Raw genomic sequence first — 24,382 nt, 5'->3', positions numbered from 1 at the left:
TGCTTTTTCCCTTGAGGAACTGAATGTTTTCTCCTTTCTGATTTTAAAGTAAACTAACTTACTGTGTTTCTCTTTTTGCCCTCAAATTTGCTACCCAGTTAGTCCCTGCAGCTCTGTTATTCTTCATAATCAGCATGCCTGCTTTTCCCGCCTCTGATTTTCTGGTTCTACTGTCTTAGCCTTCATGTCTGTGTTACCTTTTCTGGAACCTGCTTCAAATCCTTTCTGAAGGGGGAAGTCTCTGAATAAATGAGTGACTGACTTCCACCTATCTAATGAAGTGCTTTGTCTCTTGAATTTACAATAATTTACTTGGCATTTTAAGATAACTTATAGCATTTTGGGGGTACAGAGAAACTCTGAATTCACTCCGTGAGATTACAGGAATCTGCAGGAACATCAAAGTCTGATAAATATCACAGGGGCAGAGGAAGGGGTCTCGCATATTTGATGCTCTACACGCCTTCTCTGGTTTAATCCTCACCACAGCTCTGTAAGGCAGGTGTTTACAGACGAGGAAAGTAAGGCTCAGAGAAGGTTAGTAACTTGCTCAGGTTTACAAAGCAGCCCAAAGTGGAACCAGGAATAGAATGAAGGACAAAGTCCACAGCCAAGGCCTTTTCAGACTAGACCTTGTGGTCTCCAAATCAAAATAACCTGAAAGGTTTCCCAGTGGTCATAAGATGCCAACTTGTGATCTACATTTTTTTTTTTTTTTTGAGATACAGGATCTTACTCTGTTGCCTAGGCTGAATACAGTGGTGCTATCACAGGTTACTGCAGCCTCGAACTCCTGGACTCAAGCGACCCTCCCACTTCAGCCTCCTGAGTAGCTGAGACTACAGGCACGCACCACCACACCTGGCTAATGTTTATATTTTTTGTAGAGACTGGGTCTTGCTATGTTGCTGGTGTCAAACTCCTGGGCTCAAGCAATTCTTCTGCCTCGGCCTCCCAAAGTGCTGGGATTAAGGTGTGAGCCACCTCACCTAACCAGATCCACATATTTGATGCATAAAATAAGCTATAGACTCTGCACCTCACTCTCCCCAAAGCTGCAACCATATGGGCAGGGGAGATAGTTAACTTCCTTTGTGTGATATTAGCATGATTCTGCCATTAAAAGCAAAAACAAAAGTTTCTTCCAGAAATAAAGGCCTCTGGGTGGTCGGATGTGAATGGATTAGGCAGGAGTTAGTTCCCTGTGCCTGCCCCTTTCTCCCAGGCTGTGGGGCCTCCCCACATGCCATCGAAGTGTTCCTACCTTTCTCGCAGTAGGGCTCCCCGTCTTCCATGTGGAAGAGGCTGTTCCCAAAAGGCTTCTTGCAGGCCGCACAGACGAAGCAGGTGGTGTGCCATGTCTGTCTCAAAGCATGCATTACTTCCTGGGGGAAAGAGCCTAAGCTCAGGACAGAAAGGAGAGAGGGAGCGGGCTTGACTACCCCACCAGGCTCCAGCCACTGCCCGAGCATCCTACCAGGGAACAGGGCAGGAGAGCTCAGGATGCAGGCCTTGGTCACTCTGAAGAAAGACCCAGGGGCGTCAGAGAAGGGGTTGTCACTCTCCAGCTGGGTGCCAGGTTCTGTGCTTTCTTACATAAACTGTGATGCTTAATCCTCCCATTAAACCTGGGAGGAGGTACTGCTTATTACTGTCATTTACCAAAGGGGCATTGAGGGTTAAGGCCACATTCTGGTGAGTGGTAAAGTCAGGCTGTGAAGCAACCACTTGCTTTGCAGAAGTTCCACCACCACTTCAAGCTGTGTGGAACAGGCACACAATCATCTCTTGCATCAAGTTCATTTATCCCCAAGTTTATTGGTGGCAAACCAATTCCCTTTTAGGATAAAAATGGAGTTGCTTTCTCTGTTACCAGCAACTTCTTGGCTTCCTAATGGGATCCCACGATCTTGGGGAAGGGCTGGGGAAGAGACATGGGTCAGAGGAAATGGAGGCCTCCCACTTACCCCCATAATTTTGGTGTTGCACTTGGCACACAGCGGGGCAAAGAATTGCTCATAACATCGCTCACAGTAAACGTTGTTCTGCTCTTCCACAAAGCACACATCTGCCAAGGAAGTCTTGCAGTAGGCACAGGTGAACTCTTCAGGGTGCCAAGAACGGCCCATGGCTACCAGAAATGGGCCCCTGGGGAAGCAGAGAATGGCACCCAGTAAGGCAGCTCCCAGAACTTGGAATTAGATATTTGAAGAACCCCAACACTGTTTATACTTTTACCCAATAACTCTGACTTTTGTGACTGTTCTGATGAAGTAATGTGAAATTCAGAGAAAGCTCCATGCAGAAAGGTGTTCATTGTTGCATCACTTACAATAAAGAAAATCAGGAAGCAACTCAAACATCTACCAATAGGGGACTGGGTAAACATATTATAAAATTCAGTTGACCACTGATAATGATAGTAAGAAATGCAATAATGATGATGCTGATGGCTAACACTTATTAAGTGATTACTCTGTGTCAGGCTCTATTCAAGAAGACTTTTGCATTTATTAACTTGCTTAATTCTCACAACAATCCTATGCACTAGGTACTATTATAATACCCATTTTTAGATAGGGAAATTGAGGCACACAGAGTTTGAACAACTTGTTTAAGGCCATAGGGCTAGTAAGTGGTAGACCAGGATACAAACTTGTATTGTCTAGTTCCAGGTTAGCAGTCAGAACAGTGGGACTATGAGGACATTTTTTTATATTCTAATTTTTACTTTTCTGTGTTTTCCAATTCTTCACTAATGAGTATGTATTACTTTAGTTTTAAATAAAAGTGTATTTTTCACGTATATAAGCTCACACCACACATGCACACAAACATACTGTATTCAAACAACAGCACCCATGGTCCATGGCTTCTAAGTATGAAATCACTTGTTTTCATTTTAGTCTGGCAGATGCCCACCAACCCCCTGAGCAGCCCAGGCCTGTCTGTGGAAAGACCCAGAAGCAACCCTAAAGGAAAACTGGGTCAAAACCAACACTGTCTTACAACATGCCCCGTAAACCTACTGACAAGCCTGGTGATTCCCAGACCTCAACCTTAGCCCAAGGGGGAGTTCCTGGCACCAGGCACCCTGCTGGAGCTTCACCCACATACCTCATGCCATTCCTCCCAGCTCCCTGGGAGAGTGGGTGTCACACAGGTATGGCAGCTAAGGCTCAGAGAGGTCAGACCAGAGGGCAAGCCAGAAGGACCCGAGGCTTTCTCCCTACACCTGCCTCCTACCCCCATCTCTCCCAACCAGGGCTCAGACTGTGGGCAAGCACCCCACACACACGCCCTTCCAGTGCCCCAGTGCAGGGGCACAGCTGGACCATACCGGATGACATTGTTGCAGTGACCGCAGAGTGGAGTCCGGCTGCTGGCTGGGAATCGCTCAGCCCTCTGGACGGTCCCTCTGGCAAGTGGTGGCACCTGGGGACCCGCTGGGGTGTAGGCTGGGCCTCCCCGGGGCAGGGTCTGCTTGCTGATGGAGGTGGTGCTCTTGCCCGGGGCAAACTTCTGGGAGAAGCTGTCATCTGTCACCCAGGGTGGACGGCTGGCAGGCTCCGCAGGGCCCCCGCTGTAGGCCACCGAGGGTGCAGGGTTATAGTTGGGGGCAGGTGAGGGGGTATAGGCTGGTGCTGGGGATGGAGTGTAGGTGGGGACAGGTGAGGGGGTGTAGGCAGGGGCAGGGGAGGGGGTGTAGGGAGTGGGACTGTAATTGGCCCCTGGGGACGGGCTGTAGGTAGATGCAGGCACTGCAAAAGCCAAAAAAAAACCCAAAGAAAGGTGTGTCAGGAATTCATTCTTCCCAGTTCCCCTCACTCCTAGCCAGAGAAATGCAAAAGGTGACTTTAACATTAGAGCAGTACAATTTCAGTTTTTTTGGGAGACTTGTTCCTGAACTTCTTGATGGCCCAGATTTGAATTCTCAGCAGGGTGTTCACAGAGCTAGGGAGCAAGCACAGCAGAACCCTCGACAGGGCTGGAAAAGGGACATGGCTATAAATATCTGCAGCTGTGCAGGGTGGGGCTCCGCCAGGCCTTGACTGCCCAAGGCCTGCAGAAGACGCAGAGTGGGGGTGGGGGTACCTGGGCGGGGAGAGGTGGGAGTGGGTCAGCTCGCCTTTGACTGCAAGATGCTTTCAGTTGCACTCTGACCAGTGATTTGACATCTGAAATACCTCCCTTGGCATAAGTTTGCTGAACCTGGACCTAGGTCAGCCCTCAGGACAAAACAGGTGACCTGGTAGCTGGGTTTTCAGGTTCAGGTTTCAGGTTTAGCTACAATTACTTTCTTGAAAAACAGCTTGGCTTGATTTGTATTGGGGGGCAATTCCGTCTTGGTTTGATTAGGGCGGGGGATCTTGAAGGAGTCATTCAGAGGGTGCTGGGCAGAGACTCTAGGGTGACACAGCCTAGAAGTAGCTGCTCACTTGGCCCGTGGCTGCCCTGGGGGACCCCTGTACTCCCACATCGCTTTGGTGGAAGCTGAGAGTGTGTCTGAGTGACTGTCTAAAGATTGCCCAGGCAGTCAGAGCACAGGGAAGAGAATGCACCGCCTCACTTCTACCACCCCCTCCTCCAGCTCCCTGAGAGCAGAAAAACGTTTTGGGCTCACAGCACAGAAAAAGCATTGCCACTGCTTACCCACAGCCCTCTCCGGCCTGGGCCCTCAACACCTAGCCAGGGCAGACCCAGCTGCACCCTGCAGGCAAGGTCCAGCTGGCTTCCTCTTCCAGCGAGTGAGGTTCCAGAAGCCTCACCACATTTCAGTCTGCTCCTCAGCAAAGAGGCCTCATTCCCCCAACCCTAGGAAGCATGTCAGCACAGCCTCCCTCCCCATTCCTGAGCTCAGTCTGGGCAGGATGGACTGCATTGAGGCAGTCCCTGCACCCACACCCCGCCTCTGCCCCCCACCCCATACTCCAGCCTCAACCTGGAGAGGAAGGTTTTCCTTAGGGCCTAAGACCCTGGCCCCACCTCCAGTCTCTCTTTCCCACCTGGTTCCCCTGGGCCACCTGGGGCAGCCTGTGGCTCCCACTCTGCACCTTCCACTCCCAGGTGACCCACCCTTCAGAGCTGGGTGAGCTGGAAATCCCTGTGCTGGGGGTGAGTAGGGACCAGGTAGATAGGATCCATCCATGTTGTTGAAGGAAGAAGAGATAAAACCCTCCACAGCCCTGCCCTGGAGCCATCCTGCCAGTGAGGCCTTCAAAAGATAATACCGGTTGGGCATGGTGGCTCACGCCTGTAATCCCAGCACTTTGGGAGGCCGAGCTGGGCAGATCATGAGGTCAGGAGATCGAGACCATCCTGGCTAACGCGGTGAAACCCCATCTCTACTAAAAAAATACAAAAAATTAGCTGGGTGTGGTGGCGGGTGCCTGTAGTCCCAGCTACTCAGGAGGCTGAGGCAGGAGAATGGCGTGAACCCAGGAGGCAGAGCTTGCAGTGAGCCGAGATCGTACCACTGCACTCCAGCCTGGGCAACAGAGCGAGACTCCGTCTCAAAAAAAAAAAAAAAGATAACACCTTCTCCATAAGGAATCTTCCTCCCCTTTAGGGGTAACGAGGCACATAGCATCTGTCATCTGAATCGGTCTTCACATTATTCCCTCTTTACACTTGAGGTCACTGAGGCTCAGACAGAGCTAGTAAGTGGGAATACATCTCCAAAACCATTCATTCTATCATCCCAAGCTGCCTCTGTAAAGAATATGAGTCCAATTTCTAGAAAATCTCAGTGCAACATGTCAGGGAGGAGTCATTTTCAACATGAAGGAGACCCCCTGCTGTGGAGTCTTGATAGCATAGCCAAGAGCCCTAGCTGCAGGATCCAGCTCTACTACCTCCTGGTTTTGTGTCCTTGGGCAAGTTCCTTAACCTCTCTGGGCCTCAATTTCTTCATCTAAAACTGGCAATACTGATTCTTAGTATCTCACAAGGTTATTATGAGGATTAAGGGAAGGTAAGAAATATAAAGAGCGTAGCCTAGTACCTGGCATAGTGTGTCACTAAATGTGAGTGAGGATGGCAAGGATGGCGGCAACCTGGGTGTCAGGGTCAGATGTACTGTCAGCCTGTCTCATGGCCTGCTGCTCACCTAGGGAAGCCCAGCCCAGTTAGACTGGTAGCGCCTAGGGTTGGGGGAGAGGAGGGAAGGGAAATGGAACATCTTGAAGTCAGATAACCTGAGACTGAGGTCTATTCAGTGGTGGTGGAATGCCTGACGCCCTGCCTGCCCCACAGGGCATGCTGGGGACCTGCTGGGGTGACATAGTGAATGGATTTTGTAAATGTGTACAGCCCAAATTTGAGGTATTGTCACCCTCCCTAACAACTTTGCAGAGAATCTCAAAATGCTGGGGGAAGAAGTGATTCCAGGAACACCACCAGGGACAGAGAGCAGGGAGAGGTGATCTAGCACAACTTCAGAGCAGCTTCATCCCTCTGTTATATATAAGGGGGTTCTGTGCAACATTTTCTTTCCTTTCTTTGTAAAGTGCAATTCTCTGCTAAAAAAGATTAAGATTGGCTGGGCACGGTGGCTCACGCCTGTAATCCCGGCACTTTGGAAGACCGAGGCCGGTGGATCACTTGAGGTTAGGAGTTCGAGATCAGCCTGGCCAACATGGTGAAACCCCCGTCTCTACTAAAACTTCTACTAGCCGGGCATGGTGGTGGGCGCCTTGTAAACCCAGCTACTCGGGAGGCTAAGGCAGGAGAATCTCTTGAACCCGGGAGGTGGAGGTTGCAGTGAGCCGAAGTTGCGCCATTGTACTCCAGTCTGGGCAACAAAAGAGAAATTCCATCTCAAAAAATAAAAAGATTAAGACCAGAAGCCCTAATCCTGCGGTGTCCAATACATAGTGCTACGTGGCCGATGAGCAGCTGAAATGTGGCTAGTCCGACCGAGAAGTGCCGTTAGTGTAACACACACACCAGATTTTGAAGGCACATTAATAATTATTTTATATTGATTATATGTTGAAATTATATATATATATATATATATTTTTTTTTTGAGACGGAGCCTTGCTCTGTTGCCCAAGTTGGAGTGCAGTGGCGCAATCTCGGCTTCACAGCCACCTCTGCCTCCTGGGTTCAAGCGATTCTCCTGCCATAGCCTCCCGAGTAGCTGGGACTACAGGCGCCCGCCACCACGCCCGGCTAATTTTTTGTATTTTTTTAGTAGAGACGGGGTTTCACCGTGTTACCCTGGTGGTCTCGATCTCCTGACCTTATGATCCACCCGCCTCGGCCTCCCAAAGTGCTGGGATTACTGGCGTGAGCCACTGCGTCCGGCCTGATATCTTAAATATATGTAGTCAAAGAAAATATATTAAAATGAATTTAACTTGCTTTCTTTTATTTTTTAAAAATGTGGCTAATAGGAAATTTCTATTGCGTGGTGCTGCCTTCACCAAAATGACCGCTTCCACATGCCAGGCCCTTTACGTGCCTTATTACTCGCTGCAATCCAAGGAGGCAGATAATATTTGCAAGTCCATTTTACAGATGAGGAACTGAGACTTGGAGAGCTTAAATGGCTGCCTCCAAGTCATCCAGCTGGTGAACTGCTTAGCTGAAACGAGCTCAGGCTGCCAGACTCAACAGCAGATGCCCGCTTAGAAACTCCCCAAGCAGCAAAACAGGCTTTAGTACGCCCCCTTTCAAGTAAACAGGGCCCTGGCCCACTTTCCTGCCTCCCTCCAGCAGTACTAACCCTATTCCCCCTGCCTGGCAGTCGCTTCCCCCCATCGGAAGGCCTTACAGACTCCCGGATCCACCTCCTTTTCTAAGCCCCCACAACACAGAGGTCTCACAGAGGCAGGCTAGAATCTGGACCCCGATTTGACGGCTTCCTTGCCGGGAGCTAACCCACCCAGAGAAGGAACCTCCCCGGCCTCGGTGGCCCGGCCCGGCAGCTCCGTTCCCCCGTCGCAACCCCCACTCCGGCGGGGGGCGAGCAGGCAGTGGCGCTTCGCCGCCCTCAGCTTCTGCATCCTTCAGCCTAGCTCGCCGTCACGCCAGGAGAGACCTGATATCCCATCTCGCAGCCCCGGGGCTGTTGCTATTTTTGCGTGACGGAATTAAGCCAGTCTAAATTAGAAGGCGATATTTCATCTCTAATTGGCAAGTTCAAAAGTCCCCTATCGCACTCGGCGGGCTCGGGGATATGTAATTAAACAAGGTGATTTCTGACTCACTCCGGGCCGGGCCCGGCTCTCCGCAAGCGCCTGGCCGCCGCCAGGCCCGCGGGCCAACGTGGCCGTCCCCGGCCCGCGCGCAGGGTCTCCGCGCCACCGCCGCCCGCCCCCTCCCGGGCCTCAGGTATTCCGGGGAGCGGCCGCCCACCTCGGGCGCCAGCGATAAGATCTGGCCTGTGAACGCCGCCCTCGGCCCGGAGGAGGCCCCGGGGGGAGCTGCGGCTGCGGCCGCGGCGCTCCGGGTCCCGCGCGGGCTCCCCGCCCTCTCTGACGCCCGGATCCGAAGAGCCTGGAGGGAAGGGGAGCGGAGGGGGGCTCGGGACCACACGCCCCACTTCATACGGGGCCGCCTGCCAGCCGCCCCCGGACTCCGCTTGGCAGCCGGGCCTCCCGGAGAGGGAGGTGGAGGCAGGCCGGCTCCAGCGCGCGCCCGCCCGGCCGCCTCTTTCCCCCTAGGCAGGAATGAGTTAATGTCTGCGCGGCCTGGGAACGGCGCGGGGGCCCGCGGCTCCGGCCGGTCTCGTTCGCCTGGGCCCCAGCCCGGGAAGGAGGAGGAAGGAGACGCAGGGCGGGCTGGCCGCGCGCCCCCGGAGCCCTGACGCCGCCTGGCGGGCTGGGCGAAGACAGCCGGCGGCCGCCCCGGAAAGTGCCAGAAGCGCCTCCCCAGGAAGAGACGGAAATGTCCTCCTTGTGCCCCGGCAAGGCCTCGCCTCCACCCGCCGCTTCTCCTCCAACTCCTCTCCAGCCTCCCCTCCCTGTGTTCCCAGTCTCTGCCGGGGCAGCCTCTTCCCACTGCTCCATCTAAGGCTTTTCACTACTGCAAAATGCCACCTCGCCCTGCGGAGTTTTCACCTCAGAACCGTCTATCCTTGCCCCTTCTCTGTAGGGACAGAGAAGGGCACCTCCCGTGTGACAGACGCTGTGCTGGGTGCTTCATTCCATCCCCAGAACACAAAGTGTCCATGAACATCGCAGCCTGGATGGATGAGGCACTTTGCCTTCGACAGCAGAGCAGGCCGTGGCACCGGCCTCCGTCTCGGGCAAAAGCCGCTTCGACCGCCCACACTCAGCCCTGCTGTCAGAGCGAGCTTCATGAACCAGCGCCCCGAAGCAAGGCCTGCCCTGACTCAGTGCCTGTCTCATCTCCCTGGGCTCCAGCGGCAGAGAAAACTTCCCTGGGGTTTCTCCCTGCGCCTGGATAGGACCTGCTCCCGAGTCTAGGCTCCTTATGTGCTGTTCTGTACCCCCATGGCTGCGGCCAAATCTCGCACACTGGCATGACACAGAGAAGATGGAGTCTCATTCTGTCGCCCAGGCTGGAGTGCAATGGTGCAGTCTCGGCTCACTGCAACCTCGGCCTCCCGGCGATTCTCCTGCCTCAGCCTCCCGAGTAGCTGGGATTACAGGTGGGTGCCACCACGCCCGGCTAATTTTTGAATCTTTAGTAGAGATGGGGTTTCGCCATGTTGGCCCCGCGGGTCTCAAACTCCCGACCTCAGGCGATCCTCCTGCCCCAACCTCCCAAAGTGCTGGGATTCCAAGTGTGAGCCACCATGCCCGGTCCGGAGAAGACTTCTCTGTTCTCCTTCGCTCTCCCTTAGAATCATCCACCGCTTTCTTGCTCACCTGTCTCCCCCAGACCAGATGCAGGCTCCATAGGATTCTGACCCACAGCTAGGGGACGGAGGGCGGAGCATCATTAGCAAGGCCTTGCTTCCCATTCTTCTGGGGATGTGCCCCCAGAGCCACTTCTTGGCTCTTGAGGCTCCTGGAGCCCGCGCATGGCTTTCGACAGCCTCCCCTCCTTCTCTGCCTCTTACCTGGCTGGTAGACAGAAGGCCGGATGCTGGCAGTGGTGACAACCCGGGGCTTGGGTGCAGGGGCGGCGGGGCCCTCACTGTAGCTGGTGTGGGTGGCAGGTGCTGAAGAGGCGGCCACTGCGGGGCTGTAGGAAGAGGCCTGGGGCCTGGAACCAAGGGGGGGAGGGGTTACACCCAGAAGGACAGCCCCCACTGGGGCCTGCAGTCAAGGCAGGCTGGCTCCCAGGTCTTCAGAAGCCTCTGTGAGGACACCTGACAGAGACATTTCTGGGGAACTGCCAGAAACTGTGAAGGAAGGACCATGAGGGTCTTGGAGGGGAGGAGGATGTTCCTTGGGTGGCTAGTGCCACCGCCTTTGGAGAGAGGGAGAAAAGCCACCAGGAGGACACCGGGAAGACCCTTCACTCTCATGGGGAGAGACTGTCCAGGTGGGACTGTGGAAGAGCGCATAGGTAGGGGAGAGGAGAGAGATGGCGCTGGTCAGAACTACCTACCCCCACGACCTTGTGGGGTACCTCAGCCCCTGACCACCTGGCCTCTTCTGCCTACCCTTTTCTATTGTTGCTGGAAGGAACAGCAAAGTCTCAGGTTTCTGGGCACAGATGCTCCAGTGAGAGCTCAGGGGAAGTCAGGAGACTGCCCCCGCCTGCTGCCCAAGGCACTCCCCTCTCCCCCAACACACACCTCTTCTGCACAGAGTTCCTGTTGCCCTCCTCCAACTGGGTTAGTTTTCAAGGGGCCTAGGGTCACCTTTCCCCATGTGTGGCCCAGGGACAATGGGGTCAAAGAGATTTTTAAAAAAGCGTCCTAGTTCATTACCCTCAGGAGAGTCTGTGCATCGTGGCCTCTCCTCCCAGAGAGCTGAAGGCTCTGAGAACTCCTGGAATCCAGCGGCCTGTTGAGCCTTGTCTGATCAGTGTTCCCCAATTGTATTTGTTTGTAAAATGCTTTTCTTCATTTAAAACTAACGAACACCTTGCAGAACACATCCCTGGTCTTTCAGATCTCAAAGGGGACCACATGCCCACACCCAGGGCAAATGGGTTATTGCTAGAGGTGCTGGAGAAGTGAGCCCTGCCTGCCACCCCCACATGGCTTTCTGCCTTCCTTCTGTCTGTTCCTCAAGGACCTGGGGCCTGCCGATCCCTGCTGGGCAGAGCTGTAGGATGAGGAGTGCCTTCCTCTCTGGGGCTCTGAGAAGGGACTGGCCCTGGCATGAGAACCCACCACCAAGCTTCTGAGTGGATCCAGAGAGGTCTGAGGGGCTGTCCCAGACAAGGTGGAGATAAAATGAGCCTCAGGGAGCCGGCATCCCAGACCTGGGGGCTGTGCACACTTGCCCTGTCAAGCTGCCGAGTTTCTGGCTGAGTGAAGCCATTGTCCCCCCTCCCCAGGCCCACCTGCCCTTCTCTGGATAGATTCCTGTGCTAAGACCAGCAGAGTAGGGGTCTCCATGGAAGAGGAAGAGACAGTGTCCAAGGGGTGCCGGGCTTCCATAGTGATGGGGGCGGGCCAAGGTGCAGTGGTCTTAGCTGGACTCCATCAGTGGAGGACACTTTGCCCGCAGCCCAGGAGCTACAGGTCCTGAGTCAGGGACTGGCACTGGGAAAGGGAGCAGAGGCTTATGGCATCCATTGAAAATTCTGAAGCCATGCTCCCATGAAAGGCTGGGGAGTCCATTTGCCTCCCATGGGCTCCCCCACCTCCCGCTCCACCCCAGCCCATGTGTGAGGAGCGGAGGTAGCTTTGCTCAGAGTGCAACCCCGTGACCCCTTCTGCTCCAGCCCCACTCCCCGCTGGGCAGCCAGCCCTCTGTGCCCCTCTCCAGGCTCCACCCAGGTCCCAGCTCTCCTGGCAAGGCAAAGGGAAGGAAGGGAGGACTCCCCCTGTGGGGGGCATCCCAAGGGTTCCAGGAGCTCAGCCGTGGGCAGGCCCAGGACACTGAGACCTAAGCCTGGTGCTGGTGCCTGCCTTTGAGCAGGGTTGGGGCCCCAGGGGTGAGGCTAGACTGCCTGCAGGGCTCCAGCATTTATAGCCCCTCACCATTCAAACTGGGAGGCTTCTTCCCACTCAAAAACAGAGGCATTTCTTGCCCTCCTCAAAGTTTCATCTTTCTGCAGGTAGCAAGGCCTTTATATGAAGAGATTCTGGTATAAAGAGGGGAAGCAGTGTCCTAAATCCCTCCAGGAAACTGGGATGAAACCATCCCTGGAGGGCCAGGCTCCTCCTTCAGGCTTGAGTTGGGCTGGGGAAAGGTTGGGCTTGGCACCATGTGGTTAATGTGAAGCCCGGGATGGGGGCAGCAGACAGGCCTGCAAGCCGGTTTGCTCACATCAATCCCACCTCAGGCTGCACCATGGACCTACCCATCCCGATCCAAGAGGCATGTCCTCCCCAGCAAACCGTGGGGGCCAGGGTGGGAGGCCTGGGACACCTGGGCTCTGACCCCAAACACTAACTGGCCTACTCTTGGAAGCCCAGACAGAGAGCTGGCCCCATCCAGCCTGATGCGCCACATGGCCACTGCAGAGTGACCTGTCAGCCTGGCCTCTCTGCCTCCGCTCTTCTCCCCTGGCCTTTGGTCTCTGCTTGCTGGGTGTCTAGGAGGGCAGATGCAGGAACTCACAATACTTGTGTCCTTCATATGTATTAGGTGTTTTACAGACATTTTTTCTATCATAATTCTATATAATAAGTGTTAGGTAAACATCTTAACAGATGAGGAAACTGAGGTTCAGAGAGCTTCAGTCACTTTTTCAAGGTTACACACAGTAAGCTGTGGAGCAGATATAAATCCCACTATACCAGGTGCCTCTGGCGTTAACATGGCTGAACTCTCTGAGGAAATCTGACCTGCCTTCCCTGCCCAGCTCCAATGCTGCCTCCTCCATGGAGCCTTCCTTGATTTCTCCAGCCCACAGGGACAACTTTCATTCTATCTAATTTGAGTTCCAGGAACAAAGACTTTTCCCACAGTCCCCTTTTGTTATCTAACTTTGTGTGTATGAGTGTGTGTATGTGTCTGTGAGAAAGAGAGAGAGACTGTTACCTCTCTCACTGGTATATGTGTCAGAGAGAGACACTGTTACCTCTCTCACTGGTGTTTGTGTCCCTGGGGGGCAGAGTGACAGTCCCCGCCACAGGGGTGCACACCCCTGTAATTCACCCTCAGTTTCCCCTTCACACTCTGCACCAAGCAGCGCTGGCCTTGGCTTCCTCCAGGCCTGCGGGCCCTAACTACCTTGGACACAGCTGGCCACAGGTAGACCCAGAGTGGGGCATTTCCTGCCTCCCTTCCCCAGGGTCAGGCCCAGCACCTGTGGCCCAGTTACCTTGGGCTGTCGGCAGGACTTGAAGCAGGGGCTGTGGTGGAGGCGGAGGCGATGGCAGTGTGGGCAGCAGCTGTGGCCAGGGGTGGCGAAGCCGCACTGGGAGAGGCAGCAGCAGGTGGCTGGGCAGAAGCGGGCAGCAGCGGGGTGGTGGCCTGGCTGGTGCACACTGGCGCATGCTCAATAGGGGTGCTGATGAGGCGGGACCAAAAAGACAACAGGTCAAGGGAGCCTAGAGACCCTGTGAGGCCCCTCTGCATGGGGGCAGGTGGCTGCAGCAGAGGCAGGCTGGGCAGAAAGCGCCACCTGCCTTGCAAACAGAGTAGGATCCTCAGAGGGTGTGTCTTCCAGCTCAGGGAAGGAGCTCCTCCAGGATCCCAGGAGCAGAGGCTCAGACCACAGGAGGGTTCCAGTAACATCAAAAACTTTTTCAATCCTGGAGGAATTTCCCACCCCCACCCCTCAAATTTTTCTGTACTTCCTAATTTTTCTTTTTCAGCAAAACAGTGTGGTAGAAAAGCCGATGGAATTATCCACCCAGGTTCCTCCCTGATCCTGTTTTCACCCTTCCCCATTCAGTCAGGGGGCATGTGCTACCTTGGGAAGGAACGATACAGCAAAAAAAGCAGAGTGAAGATATTTGAGTGTCAAGGGCTTAGGCTCTGGAGTTGTGAGAACCTAGGCTTTGGGCTCGGAAGGACTCAGGGCACCAACAAGACAGATGGCTGAAAGCTACCATGCCAGGCAGAGCAAGGTTACCTGGACAAAAGTGGGCACTGTGGCAAGGGGATTCAAGAATAGAAGCCCCTGTGCCCCTTTTCAAGGTCAACCCTGAGGAAGCGGCAGGACCCCAGGGTTCCCCATGCCCATGGTGAGGGGCCAGGCAGACCTGAAATAACCCAAAGATCCCCATGCCTCTGTGTGGCCTGGGTGCCCTAGAGGATTTGCCATGCACCCAAGAGTGACAAGAACATGGTCCTGAGCACCTGCAGATCTGAAAGACCTGGTAACTGGGAAAGAGAAAGGCGACCACACTGCCAGTGTGGACCAGATGGGTTGGGGATGTCTCAGCAAATGCCAGTGCAGGCAGAACCTGACAGAGGACCAGGCGTGCCCCCACACCCCCACCCTGAGTGCCTTGGCATTCTGTAAGCACCTCTTCCCTAGAACCACTCTAGGAAGACAAGAGCAGTCAGAGCTGGGTTGCTAACTGTAAAATGGGGTGGGCAGAGAATAAAAATTAAATTATAGGAAAGCAAAGAAATGCACATTCTTTACTCTTTGATTTGTTTTTGCAATAACAGCAACTGGATAAATGCAGCTTCTGCAAGTGGGAATGACTCCCCCCTACACTATGCAGTTTGTTTATTGACCTCATGCTATGTGCCAGGAATGATGTCTTTACTTCCTCACAGCAGCCCTCTGATGTTGGTATCATGGACTCTTATTTAATAGATGAGGAAATGGTAACAAAGAGAATTCAGTTGCTCAAGGTCCTACAACTTATCAGTAAGAATAGCAGGATCTGATTGAGGGATGTTGTGATTTGAATCCTTAACTGGTACCTCATGGAGGAAGAAATAAACCTCTTGTTGTGATCAGCCAAGTAGACTCTTTCCCCAATAAAAGGCACTATTCTTATTGGAAATAATTAGAATAACAATACTTTCCATTACTAAGTGCTTACCACAGTAAAAGAAATTACCCTAGCCGGGCGTGGTGGCTTATGCTTATAATCCCAGCACTTTGGGAGACTGAGGCAGGTGGATCACCTGAGGTCGGGAGTTCGAGACCAGCCTGACCAACGTGGAGAAACCCTGTCTCTACTAAGAAACAAAATTAGGCCGGGCACAGTGACTCACGCCTGTAATCCCAGCATTTTGGGAAGCCGAGGTGGGCGGATCACGAGGTCAGGAGATCGAGACCATCCTGGCTAACACAGTGAAACCTCATCTCTACTAAAAATACAAAAACAAAATCAGCCAGGCGTGGTGGTGGGTGCCTGTAGTCCCAGCTACTTGGGGGCTGAGGCGGGAGAATGGCGTGAACCCAGGAGGTGGAGCTTGCAGTGAGCCGAGATCACGCCAATTCCCTCCAGCCTGGGCGACAGAACGAGACTCCGTCTCAAAAAAAAAAAAAAAAAATTTAGCTGGGCGTGGTGGCGCATGCCTGTAATCCCAGCTACTCGGGGGGCTGAACCCTTGAACCCGGGAGGCAGAGGTTGCGGTGAGCCGAGATCATGCATGCCATTGCACTCCAGCCTGGGCAACAAGAGCGAAATTCCATCTTAAAAAAAAAAAAAAGAAATTACCCTATTACTCAATTTTATCATTTAAACCTCCCTGAGCCATTGGGATTGTGACCCTCATTTTGTAGATGAGAAATCTGAGGTCCAGAAAGATTGTGTCTCTAGTAAAACATCACAAAGCTGCAAAATGGCAAAAAAGGGCTTGGGGCCTCACCACTATAACACTTTGCAAACTTCCATGTGTGCTTGAAGCCCCTGGGGATCCTGTTAAAATGAAGTTGATCCTAGTTGAGTAGGTCTGGGGCAGAACTGAGCGTCCACATTTCTTTCTTTCTTTCTTTCTTTTTTCTCTTTTTTAAATTGAGACGGAGTCCCGCTCTGTTGCTCAGGCTGGAGTGCAATGTCGCGATCTTGGCTCACTGCAACCTCTACCTCCCAGGTTCATACAATTTTCCTGTCCCAGCCTCCCGAGTAGTTGTCATTACAGGCATGAGCCACCATGCCTGGCTAATTTTTCTATTTTTAGTAGAGTTGGGGTTTCACCATGTTGGCCAGACTGGTCTCGAACTCCTGACCTCAGGTGATCCACCTGCTTTGGCCTCCCAAAGTGCTGGGATTACAGGCGTGAGCCACTGCACCCGGCCAAGAGTCCACTTTTCTAACAGGCTTCCAGGTGATGCTGATGCTGCTGGTCTGTAGGCCACACTTGGAGTAGCTGACACTAAAGGGGTCTGCCCTAGATAGGAATGCAAGCGGGCCCTCAGCTATTTGCAAAAGCATTACTGAATTACTTTCCTCCATCTGGTGAGGTGTATGGTAAAAAGGGCATGAAATATTGTGACAGGGTCACGGAAGAATGGAGCTGGAGAAGTGGCAAGGTTGAGGTTGACTGCCCCCATGGGAGAGAGAGTGCCATCCTTCTCCACAACTGCGTGGGAAGCTTTTGGGATGGGCAAGAGCAGTGGTTACATCCTGCCCAGGTCTTCCCTGACTTAATGCTCAGGGAGGCGGTCTTGGACAGCCCAGCTTGCAGGCCTGCAGCCGTGCCTGGCCCTGGCCCTTCCACGAACCCACCTATGAAAGAACCTCGCTTCTGGAAGCCATGCTGGTGATGTGACTGCCTCAGAGAAGTAGCTGCAGTCTCTGTAGCCACGCCACTGAGCTGGCTGCTCAGACCCTCCTCTCAGTGTGGGCAGGTATGGCCTGGGACGGCTCAGGGTGACACAGAACACTGATCTCCTTGATCTGCTCTCCATGGCCCTACACCACACTTCCAGTAGGCTGCTGGGAAATGAGGACACTGCACAGGACAAGGACAATGACAGTGTCCAGGCTGGGGACAGTATTCTGTAGGATGAATAGGAGGTTGGCTTTGCCTGTCTCCTTGGCTCCAATTCACTGTTAGGCCAGCTTACCTGCTGCTCTCCGCAGCCAGAGCTCCAAATGAACCCTGGATTCCAGGGCATGAAGTTGGAGCTGGATGTGGGCCCTAGGAAAATTCATCATTGACCACAGCACCAGGACGATGATCACCACCAGGTATACCTGGGTATGCATGTAAGGGAGCCTGCTGCTTGGGGTTCTTGCTGAGTAGCATCCTCTCTAGCACACTGTCTAAAGACACCAAGAAGCCAGGGCTAGGGAAGGCAGAGGAGGCATCAAAGGGTATCTTGAAGGATCTTGGGCTCTTATTCCAGGTCAGTTCCTGCCTGAAGTTCCACAAACCCTCTGAAGCATTCTGAAGGGGGCATCATAGAGCAAGCACTGTGGAGAACTTACTTGGCCCTGGCTTCATTCCTAAGGACAGTGCTGGTGAGATCACCCCATCCTGATCTAAGGTCTACAGTTGCCTCCTGCCTTAGTCATAATTCAGTTTAAACATCTAAGCAAAAACCAAATCAAACCAAACTAGGCCCAAATGCTCATGGCTCCATGGGGGGTTGGCGTGGCCAGGAGAAACACAGCCTGACCATCGTCCCCTTTTCAGCTTATCTCTTCCCTCAGTCTGGTCAGCATCAAGGTGGAGCATGTTGACTGTGTGCCCCTGCTCTTCCATGGTGGCCCTTGGTGGTGGGAATGGTGGGGTTTGGTTGATGCTGTTATTGATAACTATGATATTATGTCTGGAAAGGATGGGAATGGTGGTGGTGATGCTGGGTCTTGGGGTTGTTGCCACTGGGCTTGGTCAGAACTGTTGGTGATGGTGGGGGCCTTGTGATTGGTATTGACAGTGCTGAAGGGGTGGTTGCCACTATGGGGGTGATGATGCTACTTGTGTTAGTTAAGATGGTAGAGCATGAAAATCTCTGTTGATTGGGTGATGATAGAATGCCAGTCAGGTGGTTGGTCTTGAAATTATTCATGCTGCCACCCACCTGGTCTATGTTCCACCTTGCTGCCTGGTGACTATGGCTCAGGGGAACCCTGAGCTGCATCACTTTGCCCCAGGAATGCTCCATGCAACTCCAGGGCCCACATTGCCATTGTGGTCTAGGTGAAGAACACCTCATCAGCTATAGTGTGAAAGGCGCCCTACAGCCTTTGCTAGTTCCACTTTCCTTCAGAATGCATTCAAAATCCCATAGCCTGGGAGTCTAGATGCAGACCACTACTAACCATGACATCCTCTGCACTCTCTCTATTCCAACTAAAATGATTAACTTGGGGTTCTGGGACACCACTTCTCATCAGCACCTCTGCTTGTTCTGCTTAGAGTATCTGTCCAGCCTTTTGTATCTGCCTCCACCCAAATTCTAACCATTCCTGATGATAAAATACACTGACCTCTTCTTCCAGGAAGCCTTCTTTGATCCACCACTTGGAGGGATGCTCCCTGTCTCTGGACCATACATGATCAACCTTGCATTGGGAACACAGCCGCATCGGCCCTTTCCGATTCCTTTAGCACCCATAGTAGTCAGGCACCTTCACAAATGCCCACAGACACCGGATGCTGAATGAGGACATCTCTCCTGCTTATACCGAGGGGTTTACATGGAACCCAGCCTGGGGCCCCCCAGGGTACTACATGAAGGGGTCTGGGGTAGGTGGGAAGGCAGGGCTTCAACTAGGTGGCTCCAAGAGAGCTCCGACAGGCTGGGGTCTGGGAGCAGGGGTCCAAGAGCCCACCAACTCTTAGTGGTTGGCTGAGGCTTTGCCAGCCTCAGGATACCCATTGCCCAGGACCTCTCTCTATCTGGCAGACCCCTGCCCCCAACTCACCCTTGGGCCTTGCAAGTCCTCTGTAAAACATCAGCCAAATATGAGTGTGCTCCAGGAGGCCTAGATGAAGGCAGCGGGATGAAGACTGCCTGGCCCGGGCATCAGACTGCTGGAGGCAGGATGGGGTGGGAGGCCAGAATAGGTTGGCAGGGGGCTTTAGGGAGCATCTCAGGGTGGATGGGCAGGAGAGAGCGGCCTCAAACACCAACGCTTCCTGGTGGGATTGCGAAGGTTCCTGGAGGCAGAGGGAAAGCCTCTGCCCAGGCAGCAGGAATGGGCGCAGAGCTCTGGCCAGCCCAGCCACAGAAAAGGCAGGACAGCCTTGAGGGCTGGGCCTCAGCATCTGCTTCTAATGTAAGTGCCACCGCTCTCATGTCCTCAGCCTATGATTTCACACAATCAGGGACATGGAATTGGCCTGGAGAAGCTTTGCCATCATGGGGTACTTTCTAAGTGGTCAGGCCTGGGTCAGGTGAATGGGGTGCTAGCTAGTGGCTCACAGCTCAGCAGGACATGAGCCTGAGGCCTGGCTGGGATCTTTTTGGCTGCTGCTGCCCTTCCTAGCCCTTCCTAAATGCCCAGGACTAGGACAAGGCCACAAGTGGGTGGGAGCTGGGAGCAAGACCCAGGTGGAAGCCTTCCCAGCCCTCTTGCCTCCTGCCACTTGAGCAAGAATCTGCCAGGGCTGCCTTCCATCTCTTTTCCCCTGAGCCCCAGCCCTGGCCCCCTGAGTTCCCTTGTGAACTGCTTCTCAGCCCAGGTGTGCCCACTGGAGCCCTTCTCTCGCCTCTGGACCAGGATCGAGCATAAGTAGCTCCTTCCTGTGAGAACAGCTTGCGGGGTGCCTTCTGATGGGGTGGGGCAGGACAATGGCTCAGTCTGCTGGTTGCAGCAGGGTGTGGAAGGAGAGGCAGGGGGCATTCGAGTATTCCCATACGCACTGTCCTGTGGGTGACTAAGGTTGCCCAATGGGCCTCAGCACAGATTCCCACCAGCCATCCTCCCGCCCTGGGTTGCAGCTGGGCTTGGAACCTGTGGGGCAGGAGAGCAGCAGGACCAGAGCTGCGCTGTGTCCTGGGGCCGGTGGACACAGCTCCTGCCCCTCTTCTGATGGTGCCTGTCCTCTCTCTGTCCCAGATCATGCCCTCACAGCCCCTCTTGGGTGGGACACACACAGGCACAGCATGACTGGGGCTTGGTGTGGTTCACTTCAAATCTTCTTTATTTCAGAACAAGCATGCTTATATGTACAGAAGAGAGAACTATGGAGCCAGCACACACGGTACAGAAAGGAGGGTGCATGCCCCCACCTCACCACTGCCAGGAGGGGTCTCTGCCTCATTACCCTGGGGCTTCCACTTCCTCTTCAAAGAGCCCTATTCCGGGCTGCCCTGAGCTCCAGAGGGTAGCGAGGGAGCCGGGCAGTGCCAGGGATCAGCCTCTTCCCCAGACCCTGATCTACGGGTGACTCATTCTAGGAGGGGATGAGGCCAGGAGCTGAGGATGGTGGGAAACTGAGCAGCGGCCCATCCATTTCCCTTGGTTCTGGGGTGTTATGCCAGCAAACCCCTCCTGCCCTCTCTGGTCTACAGCTAAGGCCCTGTGCAGAGGGCAGGGGATTGGGCTACGGGCTATTTGGGGGGTGGCGAGGGTTGCCCTGGGGAGGTTTGGTGGGTACAGAGCTGCAGGGGGCTGGGCCCCAGCATCAGCTCTGGGGTGGGCAGAGGACAGAAATGCTGCGGTTGGCCATCAGAGGTGCCCCCAGCACAGTTATACATTGTCAAGCATCACCGTGGGGCTCACATGCCAGATCTGTGTGGGGGTAAGGAGGGAGGGAGTCCAGCCTGTTGGGGTGGGGGGATTCCAGGCAGCCTTTTAGCTTTTAACATTAAGGATTTGGGCTGAAAGGCCATGGTGCCAGTTGCGCAATTTGGCAAAACGTGGGCTGTTACGTTCCGTTTCAAACCTTTCCCTGTGGCACAGAGAGAGAGAGAGACAGAGAGAGAGAAACAGAGACAGAGACAGAAAGAGAGAGAAGAGAGGGAGAATGAAAGGGGTTAGGGAATGTGTTCACCATTCCCCTGTCTAACAGGTGGGGCAGAGGGCATGGGAGGGAGGGAATGGGCTTGGAGAAGCTATGCAATCCATGGGGTACATTGTAACCCAGGTCAGGCCTGGGTTAGGGGAAGACCCAGAGTCTTGGGGACCAGGATGGAGGGACTGAAGTCCCTGCCTTGAGTGAGTTGGGGGCTGTGGAGAAGGGACCTGGCTAATGGCCCTGAGGGCAGACTGAGCAAAGAGGGCCTCCCTGGTCCATGTAGTGAGGGCTGGGCAGGGCTGCTTTGGCTGTGAGCTCTCAGGATTGAACCAAACAGACAGGTGCACCTCGCATGATTTCTGTCCCCTAGCTGGGCATCAAGAAGAAGGAGCACCTATCCCCCGTGATGAGGCTTGGTGGGCAGACCTGCCCCCTCCCTGTGCTGCCCTGGCCTCGAAAAGCCTCACTGTCCCCAGAGAGAAGACTTTGCACACAGCCCCTGCCCACCCCTGCTCGCCAGGCCTGAGCACAGCCTGGGCACATGCGTGCATACCCACACATACTCACAAGGTCACTGTCACAGATATGGGGCCAGGACTTCTGGCCACTTCCCACCAGTGGGGCCTCTTGGGGCTCAAGCCACACCTGCTCAGCTGAGGGCACAGTACAGAGCAGGCAAGCAGCAGCCAGAAACGTGGGAATGAATGGAGGAAGAGAGCACCTGAGAAAGGCCAGTGCCACAGGCGTCAGAATCCAGGCCTTCCAGGCTGGAAGGGCCGATCACATCCTCCAGACCAGAGGTGCCCACTGGTGGCCAAAGGGCCCCATCCAGCCACAAACACAGTATGTTTAACCTGTACGGTACTTCCAACTCAATTTAAAGATTAATTTCTGAGTCCATACTATGAGATGCTTCTTAGCAATAAAAGGGAATAGATGAACTATTGAGACACTCAACCACTTGGGTGACCCCCAGGAATTATGCTGATTAAAAAATGGCCAATCTTAAATGGTACCATGCTGTATGATTCCATTTATATAACATTCTTGAAAACGACAAAATTATAGAAATGGAGGACAGATCACAGATTAGTGGTTGCCAGAGGTTAAGGAGGTGGGTGGGTGCTGGAGGGGAGTGGGTATGGCTATAAAAAGGCGGCATGGGGCATCCTGGGTGAAGGGAAGTTCTGTGTTTTGCCTGTATCAGTGTCAGTATCCTCATTGTGATATTGTGCTTTCATTTTGCAAGATGCTACCACTGGGAGAAGCTGGGTAAAGGGAACTAGGGATCTCTATTATTTCTTATAACTGCACTGAATTTGCAATTATCTCAAAATAAAAAGTTTAATTAAGAAGTTGGCTGGGCGTGGTGGCTCATGCCTGTAATCCCAGAACTTTGGGAGACTGAGGCGGGCAGATCACGAGGTCAGGAGTTTGAGACTAGCCTGGCCAATATGGTGAAACCCCATCTCTGCTAAAAATACAAAAGTTAGCCAGGTGTGATGGCATGCGCTTGTAGTCCTAGCTACTCGGGAGGCTGAGGCAGGAGAATCGCTTGAACCTGGGAGGCGGAGGTTGCAGTGAACTTAAGATTGCACCACTGTACTCCAGCCTGGGCGACAGAGTGAGACTCCGTCTCAAAAAAAAAAAAAAAGAAAGAAAAAGAAAAAAAAGAAGTTGGCTGGGCATGGCGGCTCATGCCTGTAATCCCAGGACTTTGGGAGACCGAGGCTGGTGGATCACTTGAGGTCAGGAGTTCAAGAGCAGCCTGGCCAATATGGTGAAACCCCATCTCTACTAACAATACAAAATTAGCCGGGCGTGGTGTCACATGCCTGTAATCCCAGCTACTCAGGAGGCTGAGGCAGGAGAATTGCTTGAGCCTGGGTGGTGGAGGTTGCAGTAAGCCGAGATCGCGCCACTGCACTCCAGCCTTGGAGACAGAGCAAGACTCTGTCTCAAAAAAAAAAAAAAAAAAAAAAAAAAAAAGTGAATTGCTAGCATATAAAAATCAGGAAGAGCAACTTTAAGTCTTTGAAAAGAAGATGTGGCAGTGCTGGCCTTCTATTTCTGCACAGTAACAGTCATCGGGGCTGGCCCCCATGTCCCCACACTCACAGAGGTCCTCGGTTCTGCACCTGCTTTACCTGGCAGTCTCTGTCTCTCTCTACCCCTTGAATCCTGCATACTGGGTCTCTGTCTAAGACTGTTTGCCAAAAGGGACCCACTGCTAACATATAACATATTTGAAAACCACCAGTCTAGTCTGAACTTTCCTTATACTAAGAGGAAGCTGAAGCCCAGAGAGGTCACATGAATGACCTAAAGCCACACAGAAACTCAGGGGCAGAATCACAATCTAAGTGCCAGCGTCTTCTTCCCTTGCCACATACCTGCCTATCTGAGGCTGGGGTAAAGGGGTGGAGATGGCACGAGCAAAGGCCATGTGGTGGGGCTCCTTGAGTCCTGCTGACAGCACTACAAATAGTCCTGACCATCCCGTAGACACTACCCAGGACACAGGGGCACAAGATCAGACACAGGCAGTTTGCCTGTAAATCGTCAAGTCCTAGCAAGGCCTGTGGAGGCTGGGTGATAGTTTGTCATTAGTGCTTAGTGACAGGGACAGGGACAGTCCTGGAGAGTCCAATCTAGTGAGCATGCTCTACTTGAAGCTGTTTAAAAATCCTCAGCTAGCCAAGGAAAGGAGCCAGGAGAGGAAGGCACAGGAGAGAGGAAAAGAGACAGGAGAGCAAGAGCAAGAAAGACGACACCCCAGGGGCTGCTCAGGCAGCGGCACCTGGGGCAACATCCCTGGTGCTCCAGTTGTGGTTTTCAAACTCGCTAGGGTGGCAGAACACCAGGGACTCAAAATCCAAAAAAGAGAGGTAATTTTTTCATTGCTTTCTTACAAGGGGCCCATTGGCGGGGGCACCCATTGTCAGGAGGGCCCTATGCTGTGCGGCGTGTAAGCGAGGTGGCTGCAGGGGGGGCAAAACTGAGAGACTGCGCAGCAGAGGGAGGGAAGGGGGCATCTGAGAGGCTGCAGGAGGGAAGAGGGGGAGCCAGTGAGCCCTGGCATTTTATTGGAAGAAGCTTAATGGCTGCATGATAGAAAACAGGCATGGAAGGATTTTTACATGATCTGGGATGGAAAGGGCTATGTGATGCACCTTCAGCTCCTCTAGGGACTCTTCACTAAGATCAGCTTTGTTCCTAACGCTTGGAAAGATGGGGAGATGCAGAGCTCTTTACCCAGGCAGGCATCAGGGAAACACAGAGGCTGCACTTGTAAGGGATCAGGGGCATGTCTGGGTTACATGCTGGGCTACATCCTGGATAGTTCCCCCCAGCAGTGGGATCCAGATGCCTCGCAGATCCAAGCCCTGCCTTGTCCCCACCCCTATCCCCAATGTGGCTGCCCAATGTGGATCTGACCTTTTGGGTGATCAGAGCCCTGGAATGCCTTTCCAAAGTCAGAAGGAAGCTGTGGCGATGACTCTGAGATT

At 53.5% G+C, this 24,382-nt stretch overlaps 1 protein-coding gene across 9 annotated transcripts in view; it reads right to left on the bottom strand.

The window, feature by feature from the left end:
* The window catches only part of LDB3 (LIM domain binding 3), a 70,180-nt gene that overhangs the window by 16,782 nt on the left and 29,016 nt on the right, over positions 1–24,382 (bottom strand). For 3 of the 9 annotated variants that reach the window (XM_034931022.2, XM_034931028.2, XM_034931026.3), the window contains 5 exons: positions 13,369–13,557; positions 10,037–10,182; positions 3,341–3,761; positions 1,968–2,148; positions 1,265–1,385 (listed from right to left, as the gene is read on the bottom strand). In XM_034931022.2, coding sequence (XP_034786913.1) covers positions 1,265–1,385; positions 1,968–2,148; positions 3,341–3,761; positions 10,037–10,182; positions 13,369–13,557 — 1,058 coding nt within the window. Of the gene's footprint in view, positions 1–1,264; positions 1,386–1,967; positions 2,149–3,340; positions 3,762–10,036; positions 10,183–13,368; positions 13,558–20,022; positions 20,808–24,382 lie in introns of those variants that run through there. The other 6 variants (XM_034931024.2, XM_034931030.2, XM_034931029.3 and 3 more) reach the window with 2 other exon arrangements.

Source organism: Pan paniscus, chromosome 8 (assembly GCF_029289425.2).
Source record: "Pan paniscus chromosome 8, NHGRI_mPanPan1-v2.0_pri, whole genome shotgun sequence".
NCBI classification, from domain to species: Eukaryota; Metazoa; Chordata; class Mammalia; order Primates; family Hominidae; genus Pan; species Pan paniscus.
Note: the sequence above shows the minus strand (reverse complement) of the source record. Positions and strands in the feature narration are given on the sequence as shown.